The sequence below is a fragment of the Beta vulgaris genome, chromosome 5 (assembly GCF_026745355.1).
Source record: "Beta vulgaris subsp. vulgaris cultivar EL10 chromosome 5, EL10.2, whole genome shotgun sequence".
Classification (NCBI taxonomy): domain Eukaryota; kingdom Viridiplantae; phylum Streptophyta; class Magnoliopsida; order Caryophyllales; family Amaranthaceae; genus Beta; species Beta vulgaris.
The window spans coordinates 52,483,285-52,500,348 of record NC_079206.1 but is presented as its reverse complement, the minus strand read 5'-3'; the positions used below and the strand labels follow the sequence as shown (position 1 = coordinate 52,500,348).

Here is a 17,064-nt window from a genome sequence, read left to right as displayed (position 1 = left end):
AAAGCTCAGCCAGCGGACCTGCCCGGGCCGATTGCGGGCGGGTTTTTTTGGCTTTGGGCAAGCCAAAAATGACTATTCAGTCTATTTTTTGACCCGACCCAATGTTGTTCTTTTTGGCCCGAATAGCGGATTTTGGCACAAAATTTTGACCCAACCCGACCAATAAACAATTTTTAAAGCCCGATCCGATTCGAACCCGGTCCGACTCATTATCCTATTGTAACCTGCTCAACTCAGGCATTATCTTTATCCTTATTCCTTACTCGGAGAGTCGGGGTCTCAAACTGTCACACAAGTTTAACTCCGCTACAAACCAAATGGTTTAGATTACAACGTCCATCCATATAAACGGCACAACTTGGTTCACCTTCACTCACTGAAAACTGAAACCGTGCAAATATTGTTGTGTCACTGATCAATCCAACTAGTAATGGGGAGGTGCTTAATCTCATCTTCAATAACCCCCTCAAAATTTCACCAATTACCCACTTCATTTACAACTTTTAATCACAAAACCCATCAATCATCTGCATTTTCTCGTCATCTAAAATTTACAAAATCCCTGAAAAATGGGATTTTTGGCGGGGCACTTTCGTTGAACCCAACACCTTCATCTTCGTCAAGAGTATCACTCTGCACTAGTGCTGTTTTGTCAGAGACCCAATTTCCCAAAGTGGGGGCCGAATCAACCGGCCCAATTCCCGTGAATGAACTGCTTCGGGTTGTTGAAAAAGCTGCCAAAACTGGTGCTGAGGTTTAAAGTTTAATTCTAAATTATTAAGTTTTCTGCTTAATTTCTTGTTTTTTTTTTTTTTGCTAATGTATTTTAGATTGTGAAATTTGAGAACTGTGGTTGTGCAGGAGGTAATTTTGTTTTCAATGGGGGTCTGGGTGTTAGTTAGTAGTAGTACTATTAATAGTACTATCTCCATTTCGCAATACATGCAACACAGGAAAGTGTTAGGATAGATTTAGGAGTAATCTATCTTAACAGAAAGTAACACATGAACCCATATGATCAAAAATAAAAAGAAAGAAGTGCAACACACTGTGGTAGATTAGTGGGGTAAGTGAAGGCACAAGTGTGTTTGCATTAAAAAGTTTATCAAACAAGATGGGAAAAATTTACAAGGGGGCCTATTATTAAACTATTTTTTTATAAGTTCTAACTATGAATGATTCCATGCAGGTTTTAAGTTTACCATTTGTGATTTTTATAGGTCCTGAATTACTTATAAGTTATAACCGGTTTAAAAGCTAAGATTTTTAAACTTAGGTCCCAGTTTATAGGTCTCTATCACTTATCGGAAGTATTCGAAGATGGTAAATGTTTAAAAAACTTACCTTCTAAACCGGTTAGAAGGAGCTATGAAAATCACAAGATAGTAAATTCGGGACTTGCAGGGAATAATCCATAAACGAGACTTATAAAATAGGATTTTTCTACATAGTACCCCTGTGTTTAACGAAACCCTATGTTGTACCCGATGTTTTTGAAATTTCCATGTTGTACCCCTATGATTTATCAACGTTACACAAAATACCCTTATACACGATATAAAAAAAGTATGATTTTGGGACTTTCTTACCTTGTGGGCATAGAGTAGGATTTTGGAGTCTTGTTAGATTAATGAGGTTTGGAATATAACCTGAAATTAAAGACTAAATGAGATTTAGAGTAGAAATTTTTATTAGTAAGGGTATTCTGAGTGACGTTTCGACTTTAGAGACTTTAGGGGTACAATGTGTGGAGTTCAAAAAGGTCGGGTACAACGTAGAATTTCGAAAAAATAGGGGTACTACGTAGAAATGCCCAATAAAATAAGATAGGTAATAGTTGGCCTCCTTGTGAATTTTTCCAACAAGATATATATTGCAAGTATTATGAAACATCCGAAAAAGGAATATGCTGCGTGTATAGCATAATGGAGGTAGTACTATTATTTTCTGGGAATTGGGAAGAGGTTCCCATAAGCAATAGAAAGAAAACCCTGCTTGCTGCTGATTAAGCTGCCTTGAGTTGTTGTTCACTTCCAATTTGATTGATGCTCATTTAGTAGGTCATATTAGCTTGATACTTGCTTGGCTAATTAAGAAAAATTGGTTGATGTTCAACAACGATATCTAATGCAGATAATGCGATATATGGAGAAATTCGACTCGCTTCGTCTCTAATAAATAGGCTATAGTATTTGATTGAGGATCATTTTTAAGGTTTTAAGTTATAGTTACCATAATTGTTCTTCACTATTTAAATTTTACGTCAAAACCATACCAATATTTTCTACCTTCGAAATTCTTAGTTGAAGCCATCATTAAGGGGAGACATGTTCGGTTCATAGCTGCTTTAAAGGCTATAGTGTTCATACCACTGATTGGTAGTATATTCTTTTAAAAAAGTAGTATATATAATCATAAATGTCGTATGTTAAATAATAAAAAGTAGTTTAAAAGAATCTACGTATAAGCCTATAAGGTATAACGAACATTGATAAGCTATAGTAAGACAACGATATTTTTAATTTCAATATATTACCTTTTCATGTTAATATACTACTTCTTGGTTTGATGTGCTACATATTTTGGTGTTATAAACAAATTTTTTTTATGTTCGCTGTGAACTGGGCAACGCTCTCATTAAGGGTAATATGGAATTGATAATGTGATTTACTAATTTGATGAAGTGGTATATGTTTCAGTGACGGTCTAAGATACAGTCATGGCCTACAACATAGGGACAGGGTAAATTTCAATTTTTTTTTCAAATCTTTATCTGTTACTGTGACATGTTAGAAAACAGATGAGTGGACTTTCCAGGACAAAGCAACATTACTTAAGATGTTTGGGTTTCTTTTCATTTCACAACAGAAGGGGAGAGTCTTATCTTATGTAGTTGACAAGTAGTATAAAAATTTGTTAGATATTCTTGAAGAGAAGAGTGGTTCACCAGTAGTTGAGTATTATATCTCTTGTGGACGGACTTTATGCATGTTCGGAAAAGATGAAACAAGTTCAATGACTTCTGAGGGAGTCCTCAAATCTCACTTTTCTCCTGTACCAATCCCATACAAATGTGTAAAAGTCTATGTGGAACCAAGTAGTGTCTTGTACTCAACTGATGCAATATACTCGAATGAGTGGTCGAAAATGGTACTTTTTTTCTTTTCAAAAGTTTTAAGGGGATTCTGGTTTTTGGGAGTGCTGGGACTCTTTTCTTTGTTGCTGAATTGTGATATACCCTTGGTAACTGCTGCATATTCTAAATTTTAATGTGTATTAAGCAACTGCTGCTTAATGATATTCTTATCTATCCCAAGAAAAAGTAAATTCCAAGTTGGATATTCTAGCATTTCTAGATTGTAAAGTATATCAATTAACTGCTGCTTTCAGAATAGTCTAATGGCACATTGTAAAACTAATTGTGTACAGATCCTTCATAGCTTTTCTGGTGTTTATATGCTTTAAGCTGCTAATGTAATCTTGGTAGCCTTTGAGTTTTCAACTTCTTTGGGTATATTTTATTTCAGGTAGTCATGGATGCTGTTAACAAGCCTCGGAAAATTTCTTATAAAGGACTCACTGACTTGGTGACTGAGTAATGACCCCTAATTGATAATAACTTCTCTTAGATGATCTGCATTTGCCACTTACAGAGTTTTTCAAGTACTCATTTCATGTGTAAGATATCTTAATACTATTGGAGGCTATATAGACATATCATGTTATGACTTGTCGCTAATATATGCATGCTATGTAGACTGGGGAGTTCAGAGAATGATAAATGCATTGACTGATATTATATATGTGCAGACCCTAGAGAAGATTGCCACTTTTCCCATTTCTGTTACTTTTTCTGGTTGCTGTTCCCCCCATCTCATCTCCACCTTTCTACATGTCAAATGGCACAGTAAAGGGGGAAGTCTGGTTCAACTTGGGTTGTAGACATGTAGTACTCTGCTTCAGCATTTCACACAACCATGGCATGTATCTTGTGTCGTTCATGATCATATATGTGCATGATTTGCTTGATTATGTTGCATTTTGACTCGATCACTGCAGAAAAGAACACAGAATCCATCTTGACTTTCTAATCCCCTTTCTTTAAGACTTAATGTTGCTTAGTTAGGTTAATTTCAAGAAGCAAAAGTTTGTTTAGTTTAGCTTTAGCAAAATTCAGCTTAGTTTGATACATATGTCAGAACATTTAGACTTCAATGAAGTTGAGCAAAATTTAAAATTCTTCAGTTGAGTTCAACAAATTTTAATTCAAGACGCACTCTAAAGAGATGATCTCTGAAGTCGTAAACTTTTACAATTGATAACCAATCATCTGCACTATTGACTCTTCATCCTTGTACCTTGAAACTAACGTATTATTCATGTTCTTGACAATTTGTTCTTATAAATCCTGTAACTTCTTGTCATTCTATTTTCTGTCAGCATTTGAAGGACTAGAAATTTATCATTGTGTAATTTAATGTACAGAACAGACAAAATGAGTGAGGCTGCTATTTTGGAAGTTGTGGGGGCAAACTTCAAGGATCATCTTATTCTTGGGGAAGAAGGAGGAATTATCGGAGAAGCTTCTTCTGATTATCTTTGGTGCATTGATCCTTTAGGTCATTTCTCACTTTCCATTAGTTACATTTGATGTTCTTATCCTGTGGGCTGTGGCTATCTTCTCTGCTGACTGCTCTCTTTTGCACCACTTGGTCTTGGAGTTATCTGTCATATACATTGATAAAGATTCCTTTTTTTATAATTTGGGTGTCTAGGCTGTTCTGGCCAAGAAGTAGTCTGTCTCTGCTTCCTATTTTGAGGTGCTAAAGAATGTCCATCAACTTATCCTTGCCTCTCCAAAATAATACCATTCCAATCACCCCTTTTTTTATTTTAAGCACTTCCATACATTACATTGTCTGTTCCAAGGAAGAATAGCTTTATATTTTGTTTCATTAGACAAGTTGTTAAGAGTCTTTTGTGCTACTTTTAGGTCTCATGCATATTACATGATAGTTTCCTCAGTTCTATAACTTCAAGATTCCCTATATGCCATGCTTGGAATGAATTAGCGGGTAGTTTCTACCTTGAAAATTACTGTAGGGTATTACGGTAATAGATCTCTCTCAAATGGGGATGACATGTTTCCCTGACCTCTTGTAGTGCATTTATTTTACTCATTAATGGGGGGTAATATTTTCCTCCACCAAGTCTTGACAGTCACCAACCACCTCCCCTGTTTATCATCCCGTAATACTAATTGATTCCTATTACCCCCTTATTCTTTATTCTAATTCCAAGCATGCCCTTGATTTATCACAATCTAATTGATTGGCTTTCCATTAAGGTAATTGGTTGGCCTTGTAACTTGATGTCAATAACTTGTTTATGCAAGAGAAGGAAATTTAGTGTGTAACTTTTGTCTTCAATCTTGTGGAAAGAATTTATGACAGAGAAGTATATGGTCTATTCAAGTTGGCTGAAGTAGGTAAAATCAAGTTTTCAGTCGAAGGTAAGTGGAGGGAATTCAGTTGAGCCGCATTCACGACAAATACTAATGAATTATGTCAAATGATAGTGCACTCAAATTTTTTGGTTTTATAAAGTAATGTTCTTTTAAAAAACAAAAAAAAATTGTATTAGGTAGTATTAGCAAAAGGTGTTATTGGTTAGGTGATTCTGAACATAAAATCCTAATAATATATACATGCCAAATAGCAAACCATTTTAAATTGAGTGAAGTTATTATATGTAGGAAATTTCTTATAATCTGATATCATTACATATATGGCCCGTTCGATAAGTATTAAACTATTAATTAATCGTGGAATGGGAATGAGTAATTAGGTTTAATTTATAAAGAAAATCTCATCCTAGTGTCCATGGAAATACTTGTCCATCCTCATATACCTCTTTCTCCTTTTAAGTTTCCGTTACCATCCATTACAACTTTAGAGGTGGTATTAAGTGGTAACGAGGAGGTTTTGTGAAGATAAACACATGTATGATGAAAGAGGTCCATTACCGTGGGAATTTACATAGACCATCTTTCTGAAATTAGTTATAAATTTATTACCATCAAGACCATTTTTTTTCGGCTACCGAAATGGCCGTCAATGCAATGGTTTTCAGGTCAATCAATCAAAATAGAGTTGGGTCATGTTTGACCAAATATCGTATGGGTTGTTCAGGTATGGATAACTTCAAGTTCCGGGTAACAAAATTTTGGTCAAAACCCACTTTTCTTTGGTTGGGTGCTAGTCAAGATCGGATTGGATTGAGCATTATGTAATAGGTGTAGTTATGCTGGATGGGATTCAAATAAGTTGCATTTGAAAGACTAAAAGTTATAGTTGGCACAGCTTGGTTGCTATTAGAAAATATGTTTGAGGATGTTTATCAATTAACATAATTGAATGCCACTATTGAGCTTTCTTTGTTCGTCTCTCACAGTTTAGTTTGTATTTGAGATATGTGTTCTTTTTTTGTTTTTTGTTTTTAGAATATGGTTGCTACTGCGTGGTGTGTTCTAGTTTTTAGTATGGGAGATTTTTTGGTTCTTAGATTCGTCTAATTAAAGTAACTAGGCCACACAACAATTAGTGGTTCAGGGAAGATGGATGAGGATGAGCAAATGGGGTGAATCATTTAAAGAGCTTCGGTGCCTTTTCTTTGTAAAATAATGAAATGTGAATAAATTGAGGTAGTGTTCCTTGCATGTCTTATTTTTTACACGGGAATCAAAGTCACATACATCTTTTACTATCGATGTTATCCTTAAATGATATCTGGTCTAGGTTTGCAATTTATCACTCATAAGCTTGTCTCTTATTTGCATTTTTCCTTGTTTTTCTTTTTTCTAGTTTGACTATATGACGGCTTACTTTATGTCTCTCTACCTCATGGTCTTGATAAGACATAACTATAGGCTTTGTTTCTTAATTTACTTAATAGCTAGTAGTTCTGAATTTGAGCAATATCCTTAGCTTCCCTCTCTTTTTGTTACTTATGTGAATCAAATTTCATCTGCAGATGGAACCACAAATTTTGCTCATGGTTATCCTAGCTTTGCAGTTTCTGTGGGTGTTCTGTTCCGAGGGAGGCCAGTAGCTGCTGCTGTGGTAAATAAATTCTTTGTTGACTAGGCTGCTGATGAGTTTAGCTTGATTAGCTTCTGATAAGATTGTGAACAGCTAGAGACAAATCTTTTTAAGGGAGTTACAGTATTAGCATTAGTATTAGTATTAGTATTAGTTGCAGCAGCAGTAATTGTAGCTTTATAATTATGCACTTGAGTGTTGAGGAGGAGACAGTTTTGTTATTGAGTCATAGTTGCAGGTACTTCATTCCAGAGTCCAGACATATGCACTTGGGTGTTGGGAGAAGAGGGTTTTGTTACCAAGTCATAGCTGCAGGTACTTCATTCCAGAGTCCAGACATATGCCTATTGGGAATTCAGTGCTTCACTGATGTTCAGTTTCTTGTTCCATCAAAATAGAATTTTGTTTTATCTTAGTCTTGAATTACAAAAGACAAAAGAAAAAAATTGATTAGCATGTTTAGTAGAAACGAGGAGCTGATGAATGTTGACCTGGTTAGTATGAAGAGTTTAAAGTTTTCTTTGGCATCAAACTTTTGTGAGTAAATAATTAATTTATGGTTTCCAATTTTTTAGGTTGAATTTGTTGGTGGAGCTATGTGCTGGAATACTCGCACATTTACAGCAATTGCTGGTGGGAAGTTTTACTGATTGGATTTCCTTCAGCTCCCTTCCTTTTATTTTGCATAATTATAACATCTATTATTTTTCTGTCAGGTGGAGGAGCATTTTGTAACGGGCAACGGATTCAAGTTAGTGCAACTGATCTGGTAAGTGTTGCTACAAACTCGGATTTTTTTTAGCAAAGACGTAAACAGTCTGCTGGAGGCTTGAATACAAGATTTCCTTGCAAGTTGCAATAAATTATACATAATCGTTCAGCTAAAAAGTACATTTTCGGATTATATGGAAGAAAACTGATGATGTCTTATGCATTTCTGGGAGTGTCTTTGCTGAGGTTGTTTAAGGCATGAGTCTCAACTCTCAAAGCTGTATAAAAGAACAGAGTACAAGTTTGTATCATGTATCATTGATCTTGGATGGGACCATCTCTTTAGTATCTTATAGTTAACGAATTCTTATCATTTTCCAAGTCTTATAGTCTCTTTTGAAATTCTGAATCAAACTCGCATGTTTGTATCTGTTTAGGTGGAGAGATCTCTTCTTGTGACAGGCTTTGGCTATGAACATGATGATGCATGGGTTACGAATATTAATTTATTCAAGGAATTTACAGACATTAGTCGGGTATGAAATCTCATCACTTTTGTGATAATAAACTTGCAGCTCTTTGATTTGAACTATGCATACTATGAATGAGAGGTTTCCTCTTCAATGGATAGGGTGTGAGGAGGCTTGGTGCTGCAGCAGTGGATATGTGCCATGTAGCCATAGGAGTTGCTGATGCATATTGGGAATATCGTTTGAAGCCATGGGACATGGCTGCTGGTGTTTTGGTAATATGGTTTTACTTCTCTATCCTCTCTATTTCTGTTCACAAGCTATTGTCTAGCATAAGAATGTAGATTGAACAATAAACATTGTTCCTTTTGATCCTTATGGCAAGAACATTGGTGGGGCTGCAAGAATTGTTTTTTTTCATTGTTGTTATTTAAGACAGGCTTTTCCTCCAGGCTCAATGTAGTTTTGCAGAAAGATTGTCTTCAAGGTTTCACTAGTTTAGAATTAGATACATGATGATTTACATTTATTGTGCAGAGTTATGAGTGGCCTGCATGTGATTTGTGCTGTATTGGGAGCTGCAATTGCTTATGAGTATTTGTGGTCTCCTATTAGTCTAAGTGGTTGTGAAGTAAAGTTATAATCTGCCTTGTTTTCTTTTGCCTCATATGATGATCTTTCCTTGTTGCTCCTCAACTCCAGATTCCCTTAGCTCTTTTTGATAGCTCCCTATCATTTCACGAGTATCATTGTAGGTTTGTCCCTTTTGTGATGGTGGTTGCATTAATCCATGAATGGAGGCAATATCCGTTGCTTCAGGGTGGGTAAGTGCCTAAGTGGGAGTGAAATTATTTGGACAAGGGAAAGGATTGTTCAAGTAAGTAACGGCGAGACATTTGCTAAAAGAGAGAGAAGAAGTGTTGTTAATACTATAATAATAACAATTATAAGAAATTGATCCATCTGCTTAAGAACCTTGTATGTGTGTGTATAATTTAAATAAAATCATACTGGATGCTGTGACTGTCAAGTTCAATCTTCAACAGTCAGATGGAACTTTTCAATCATCTTGCTTGCATCTGGTTACTTTGACTTTCTTCTACTTTGATGTCTCGCGTGTGTCTTGAATTTGACCAAAGTTTTTTCGTGCCATGTTCGAAAGAATTAAGAAATCCAGATACTGATACAGGGACATTTTTTTTTACTTCTTTTACTTAGGACTAACTGAGGAGCTTGTGTTCTTCTAAAATCTGGATTCTGGAGTTCTATCTCATCTTACACATTTTCTGCTTATGCAGATTGTTGAAGAAGCTGGTGGAGCTGTAACATGCATGGATGGAGGCAAATTTTGTGTGTACGATAGGTCTGTTCTTGTTTCCAACGGTTTGCTACATTCAAAGGTTAGTTCTGTCGCTTTCTTTATTGAATGCTTGATTACAGTGGCAATACTTGTAGGCTGTAGCTGTTATTTGCTTCTGTTTATATGTGGACTTATGGATTACCAATTACAATCTTGGAGATGATGGAAAATGAGTTGTGTTTAGACCGTCTCTTGGCTTTGTGCACGAGAAAGCGATCCAGCGACATGGGGTGGGAGCTTTTTTTTTTTTTTGCATCATACTGAAGGTCTTTTTTTAGCAGAAAAGAGATGGCATAAAACAACAACAACATCAAAGCCTTAGTTCCCAAAAAAAAGATATGGGGCTGGCTAATATGACCGTTATAAGAAATTGTTTCCATAGCAAATGAAACAATAAACGTAAAGAAATAAATTAAAGAGGTTAAACAAAGAAAAATGAGGAAGTGAAAGTGAATTGAGGAAAGTAAGAAGAGGGGAAATGTAAGGAAGAAGAAACTGAATGAGGAGTAAAGAGCAAACCAAAATATGGGGATATAAGCATATAATTTATGAAAATTTTATAGAAGAGGGTGTAATTGAAAAATCACAATATTAAGATCTAAAATGAAGTAGAGAGAGGAGAACAAATGTGAATAAAAACTAATGAAAAGGTTTGGTAAAACCTCAAAAGGAGAATAAATAAAAATGTTTCAGAGAGAAAAGTCTTAGGAAAGAGATGGCACGACTAACGGAAATGTCTCTTTCTCTTCTTTATCCTTACATCTTATTTTCTAACTTTTAATAGAGCATAAGGGGAGGATGATATTAAGATCTTGTGATTGTATTATTGAATATGCAATGTTCTAGCTTATGGTGTAACATTTACCTCACACATGCGAAATTTCTTCCACCACCGTTATCTCCTCCATGTTTTCCTTTCGAATTCATACCTCCTTTTCTCCATCTCTTCAATTTTTTCAGCACTCGCCCAATTCAATCAACGGTTGAAGATTTGCATCGCCAAGCTTGCAATGATGCCTTCGCTTTATTCAATGTCAAAAATCTCCAGACGAGAAATTCGAATGAAGAATATCTACTGTAATAAGATAATCCAGACAAGAAGAAGATGAAGTTCAAATGAACGAATTGAAGGAGTAGATGAATGGGAACTAAATTAGGCCGTGATTGAGCGAATGAAATTCGAATCAACGCTTTCAGATTCGATCAAATTTGTTTCGAACTATCAAAAAGATGATTGCAAGTAAACAAATTGCAAGAATAATCTCACTTAAGAAGATGAAAAGCAATCTATAGAGTCGTTCAATGAGTTTCAACACTTCCTTTCTCTTCTCTCTACTTCAGATTATGTCGATAGTGGCGGATTCGTGTGCAGCAAAGATATAGGAGAGAAGGGAGAGTGTCAGCAATGTTGGAGAGAGACGAGAATTCGCTGGAAAATGTTTTGCGGTGGTTGTGGAGGACAAATCGGAAGTAGAGTGGAGAGTGAATTTCGAGGAGACAAAAAGCTTCAAAACTTGCAAAAATTAGTAACACATTAGACTTAAATTGGAGTTAAAAAATGTGAACAATTGATAATTTTAGGGATTTGAATGTGACTCGTGAGATTTGGGATGAAGAGGAGTGGTGATTTTAGTGGTTGATTTGAGATTGGAGAGTGAACTCCATTTTTTGTTTTCTCAATTACTAAAGACTATAAACCTCTTTTTTTGTAGGCTACATCTCTTGATAGTTGTAGACTAATTTAAAAAATAAAGATTAATTGAAAACTAATACAAATTAGTTTAGAAATACTGCATGTTTCTAGAAAAATGATACATATTTAGGGTTGAATATGATATTGAACAAAGTATAAAAGGTATACATTTGGTGAAAAATAATAAAGATTTTGTGAAAATGATATAAAAGTCAACTAAAATGATCATTTATTTTATGAATGATATTAGTATGTGTAATAATCATAAGGTAGATAAAGAATTGAAAAATAATAGTAATGAAAATAGGGAAAATGACATAGATTTGGTGACATAAAAATAAGTAATAATGATATCATTTATCTTATAAAGGATATTAGTTTGTGTAATAATGATAAAGTATATAAAGATTTGATAAATGATAATGAAATAAAGGAAAATGATAAAAGCTTGCTGAAAATTGACATAAAATTGAGTAAATATGATTAATTTCTCTTATAAATCATATTAAGAAAAATGATATCAGTATGTGTAATGATAAAGTATATAAAGAGTTGAAAAATATAACAAAATAGGGGAAAATGATACAAGCTTGCTAAAAAATAACATAGAAGTTTGTAATAATAATATACAATTATTAGGTTGTCGTATACCTATCAAAGATAAATCGTAACAAACCTTCCAACAATATAGTAGGATAAGTAGGGTCGAATCCACAAGAAGATGGTTATTTTGGCTTTCAAGTTTGGAAAACTAAAGAAAGTCACGAATTTGGAATAGAAAGAATTGATTTAATCGAAATAATGATAATCAAATAAAAAAAGTTCTAGGGCAATGGTTCACCATTTTTATAGTTCACAATTATTCAAAAGATCATCAACAATTTAATTAGTCACATATCTAGAGCAATTGTTAATCCTACGGTTGAACCTAACGCTCTCCGTTCAACATATGGAGTATGATCACTAATATAATCAGAATTATTAATTGTAGGTAAGTCTCTCAAAAGTTGATCTTTCGATTATAATCCTCATTAGCAAGATATAATCAAACAATTGATAAGGTTGCAAGATTAACAATAAAAACCTAATCAATTAGAGATATGAATGACCAATTAAATTGTCAACAAATATTATTAATGATTTATAGTATAACATAGATTGCCAAAACCCTAGAAAACAAACTACTCAAACATGAAAACTAATTATGAGAACGAATACATAATTAAAGAAAGCGATCAATAAAAGAGAAAAGAATAAAATACCTCTAAGGATTTCATTGTGGAGAAACAAGAATTAGGGTTCATAGAGGAAAAGAGAAGAGAACGTAAAACTATTCTAAAGGAAAATAAGGCATAAGGGAAAATAATCAATCCCTTTAAGTATCTATATATTCCTATCATCTGACCTAAAAATAAGTAAAAGAAAGAATTAAGGAAATAAACTAATACGAGGAAGCTAGATGATGGGTTGATGATGAAAAGTAGTGATGATTGACGACAACAATAAAATACACAACCATTGGCCGACAAAAAGAACCCAATTGCGTGCACAAGGCTGTGCGGAATGCCCATTGGGTTCTGGTAGGCCAGCGGGCCAGGCAGAGAGTTGCGACAGACGCGAAGAAAGCAGTCCATTGTGCGCTGGGTGATGCTAGGCGGTGACAACTGGGCTGGGTCATTTTCTGAAATACATAACTTGATTTATAGGCATCATCTATGGGCTTGTGGCCTACTGTTGCGAAGCTCTTCAAGTCTGGTTTCCAACGAAACTTGAATCACTAAAGTTATGATCAAAAGAGTGAACATGTGTCGTTTTTTATCACTTTGCAACTAACATATTTCTTTGTTTTCAACTCAAATTCACTCTTGAAAGATATGTTGCGATCCTCATGGAAGCTATCTTCACTTCATATGATTATAAGGCTTAAGAAAAACATCCATGAGCATATATTCATCGGTCAAAAACCACAATTCATCAGCTTCCACCGCAAGAATTATCTAATTCATTCAAAATTGCTTCAAAAGTGTCCAAATAGCTATAAAACTACCTGAAACATTAAAAATACCACATATGAAGCATGATATAGCACAAAATAGATACTTTATGCTAATGACACCTAAAATGCAACTATATGAACTAATATGCTTGAATAATGCAACCTAAATGTGCCTAAAAACTATATATGAAAATGATTTATAAGAAATATATCAATAATCACATGAAAAAGTTTTATCAAAGACATGAAACAATTCCAAAATGATATGAAACACACCAATAATATGACATGAAAGAGTTTTACAATGACATGAAACACTCATATTCGTTTGCGGATGTGAGATGTTACACAATAAGTTATGGTGTAAATGTGGACACACTCTTGTTTCTTAGCTGTAGCCTGCAGGTCCTTGTTCAGTTTTGGGAAGTTCGTTGGCTGATGTTCATCAAGAGTTGCACTTTTATTCTTTTGCTTTTTACATGCCCCTCCCCACTTCTATGCTGAATTTTTGCCATCCAAACAAATCACTAAAGCTTGTTCTCTATAATGGTGATAATGCGAAAAGGAGAAGTAAGAAAAGAACTTTCCTTAAAAAGAAGTTGCCAACCTCCCCTCTCCCCTCATTATCAATCTGTTTTTTTTTTGAAGGCAAACGAGAGTCGTACTTAACATAGCATAGTTTGATCTTGAGGAAGATAATGCTATATTGTGGCTTGGGCAATAACTTGTCCCTTTCAGAAAAAACCTGATAGATGCCAGATCTTTTAGTGAATTAAGCGTTAAAAGCAAATTGGAGGAAGACTTCCTAAAGAAGGTTTTTATTTATTTTAATGAAACATGCTTTATATGTGGTCTGTGGGTGTTTGTGTTCACTGTTTAGGTCAGAGACCAATCATCTAAAAATGTGAGAAGTCACTTCTTTGGTTGTTAAAACATAAATCACATGTCGCTACATCTATTCCCTGGTGCGCGTCTTGCTGAAACCAAACTAAATTACATGTCCTACATCTACCACCCGATATGTGTGTCTTGCTGAAACCTTCATACCGTCACACAAGGGATGACATTTCATTCTGTGGTCTCTGAATAAATTACCAAGAACCATTTCAATTCATCACCCTCAAATGCCTTCTTACTTGGAGACTGTGATGCTCCGACTCGTCAGTCGACCCCTCATACCTGTATCATGTGGAGACAGAATATGGGTTGCACCTGGATGGGAGAAAACAGACTTGGCACTTTCTTTGGCAACTGGTGCTGGATGTTTGGCTGGCTGTTGAGTGTTTTCATGTTGTTTCTTCTTCTCTATTAAATATTAGTGAGGCTAATTGTGTGATCCTCCAAGTTTAGTGCTTTAACTTCTTTATCTTGTGTGCAAGTCCGAGCATCAAATAGTTGATTAAGCTTACTGCTTCACTTATCTCTGTCGTCGTCGTTGGGATATATATGGAGTAGCAGATTTAGTGTTCTTTGTTTGTGTGGAACTGCAGTTCATAGTTCATTTTCGCTCCAAGTTTTTTTACTATATATACTAGTTACAGTTTTTACCTCACTAATGGAGTAAATGGCGGCAATATCGTTCGATTCCCATCTCATCGTTTTGAAGCGGAATTCGAGAAATTTATAAAGATGATCCTGTAAAACTGCGTGCTGCTTTTTCTGGTTCTCAGATAAGATTTTCTTAACTGATTCCTTGGTTTTCTGTAAGTGCAGCTTTTAGAGAAGATTAGTCCAGCAACAGAGAGATTAAAAGAGAAGGGCATTGACTTCTCCTGGTGGTATAAGCCTGAGAACTACAGCACAGACCTTTGAATTTTGGCCGATTCGTGCCTTGGTTTTCCTCTTTAATAGAACTGTGCACACAGGGTTAAAATTTTGTTTTAACATCAGATAATGTATCTATTGGTTGAAAATAAATATTATGCAAAGATTATTACTCTCTCCGTCCCATAATATAAGTCCTGTTTCCTTATAAGGTGTCCCAAAATATAAGTCTTATTTCTATTTTCAATCAATAATTATACCCAAAATACCCTCATGAAAATAGTTTAATTCCCAAAATGTCATCATAATTTCAGCTTCCAATGCACCTTATTAATGACAAAATGGAATCTTTTACCTCATTAAACTCCTCTACACATTAAACCATGCAACATTAAATGACAGTTTTTATTTTTTGTTAAAAAGAAAAAAGCAATGTAAGTGTTTATCAATAAAAATAATTTTTTTTATTCAAATAAAACAAGATTCCATTTAACCTTAATTCCTGCGTAAAAACAGAATCAGGACTTATATTATGGGACGGAGGGAGTATATGACTAATTTTAAATAATTTATAATTTCTATAGTATCTTAAGATTTTTTTTTTATATTATGATCACATGTAATAGGATTTTTTTTGGTTACCACCTGTTTTTAATACTGTTTTGTACATTACCATCTTTTTTTTGGTGGTGTTTTGTGCATTAACACTTTATACTTATTTTTTATAAAATTTTACCGATGTTATTTAGCTCGTTAAAAACACACTTTAACTTGTTTTCTGGTGTCTTTTAAGACTTAGTGGATCCCACAGATTCCCACTATTGGAAGTATTGTTCCTCTCCCTCTCACCTTCTCTCTCCTCATTTTTTTTTATAACCCAAAGCATTAGCTTACTTTTATATAAAAATTAGAGATTCTCTTATTTAAATATCAAATTAAGTTATGGTTTACAATTTTTATTTAAAGTCAATCCTAAATAGGAAATTGTACGATTTTGCATGTGCTAATATGTATGATTCTAGATTAAAAGTTGTTATGTTAGGGTTTTTGGCTACTTTTTTTTTTAATTTACAAAATTAGGATTGAATATGCATTTAATTGCTTTTATTGACTTTTTTGTATTCATCAATTCAAACTGATTTACCTTATATGCATGTAAATTTTGGGGCTTTTTTCGAATTAGTTGTTTATCTCCTCTACTTTGTGTAAGTTTTGTCAAAGCTAGGGGTGTTAACGAGCCGAACTGAGACCGAACATACTCAGGGTCGGCTCGGCTCGAGAATGAATGAGGTAGAGCTCGGCTCGAGCTCGAAGCTCGTAGAGCCTCAAAAATTTAGGCTCGGCTCGTGAAATTAAATTTTTAAAAATTGAAAGAAAATTTAGCTTAACATTAACCAAGACTTTAGATATAGCCCAATGTTTTGTCAAACTTTTTATAAGTATGGATGTCAGGCTCATTTTCATTAAATATGACAAGCCCAACAACCATACATTCTAATCCTATCTATACCCCATATAATACAAGAGGTCCCTTATTACTCTTGCTTTCTCCCCACGAGCACTAGAAGAGATGGGTGCTTTTGATTTTTGTATCATGCGCCTTTTATTTATATTGGAGATGTGAAGTTTTGCTTTTGCCTCACCGAGGTGGGACTTATAAACCTTAACTAAATAAGCTTAACATTAACCAAGACTTTAGGTATAAGCCAATGTCTTGTCAAACTCTTTATAAGTATGGAGGTTAGGCTAATTTTCATTAAATATGACAAGCCCAACAACCATATATTTTACTCCTAAGTCCTATCTATGCATGCCCATATAATACAAGAGGTCCCTTGTTACTCTTGCTTCCTCCCCAGTGTGGGACTTTCAAAATCCCAACAAAACAACCCACTTAGGCTCTACAACGAGCACCAAGAAGAGGTGGGTGCAGTTGTTTTCCATATCATGCGCATTTTATATTTGGAGAT

The 17,064-nt window shown here is 34.6% G+C and overlaps 1 protein-coding gene across 1 annotated transcript; it reads left to right on the top strand.

The window, feature by feature from the left end:
- Positions 1–283: 283 nt before the first annotated feature.
- Positions 284–15,680, top strand: LOC104908366 (phosphatase IMPL1, chloroplastic). The gene is made up of 11 exons (XM_010697482.4): positions 284–754; positions 3,528–3,595; positions 4,486–4,619; positions 7,033–7,121; positions 7,676–7,733; positions 7,817–7,869; positions 8,249–8,347; positions 8,443–8,556; positions 9,580–9,681; positions 15,044–15,266; positions 15,644–15,680. The coding sequence occupies exons 1-10, from the start codon at positions 431–433 to the stop codon at positions 15,140–15,142; spliced, it is 1,140 nt and encodes a 379-aa protein (XP_010695784.2). The 5' UTR covers positions 284–430; the 3' UTR covers positions 15,143–15,266; positions 15,644–15,680.
- Positions 15,681–17,064: the final 1,384 nt, after the last annotated feature.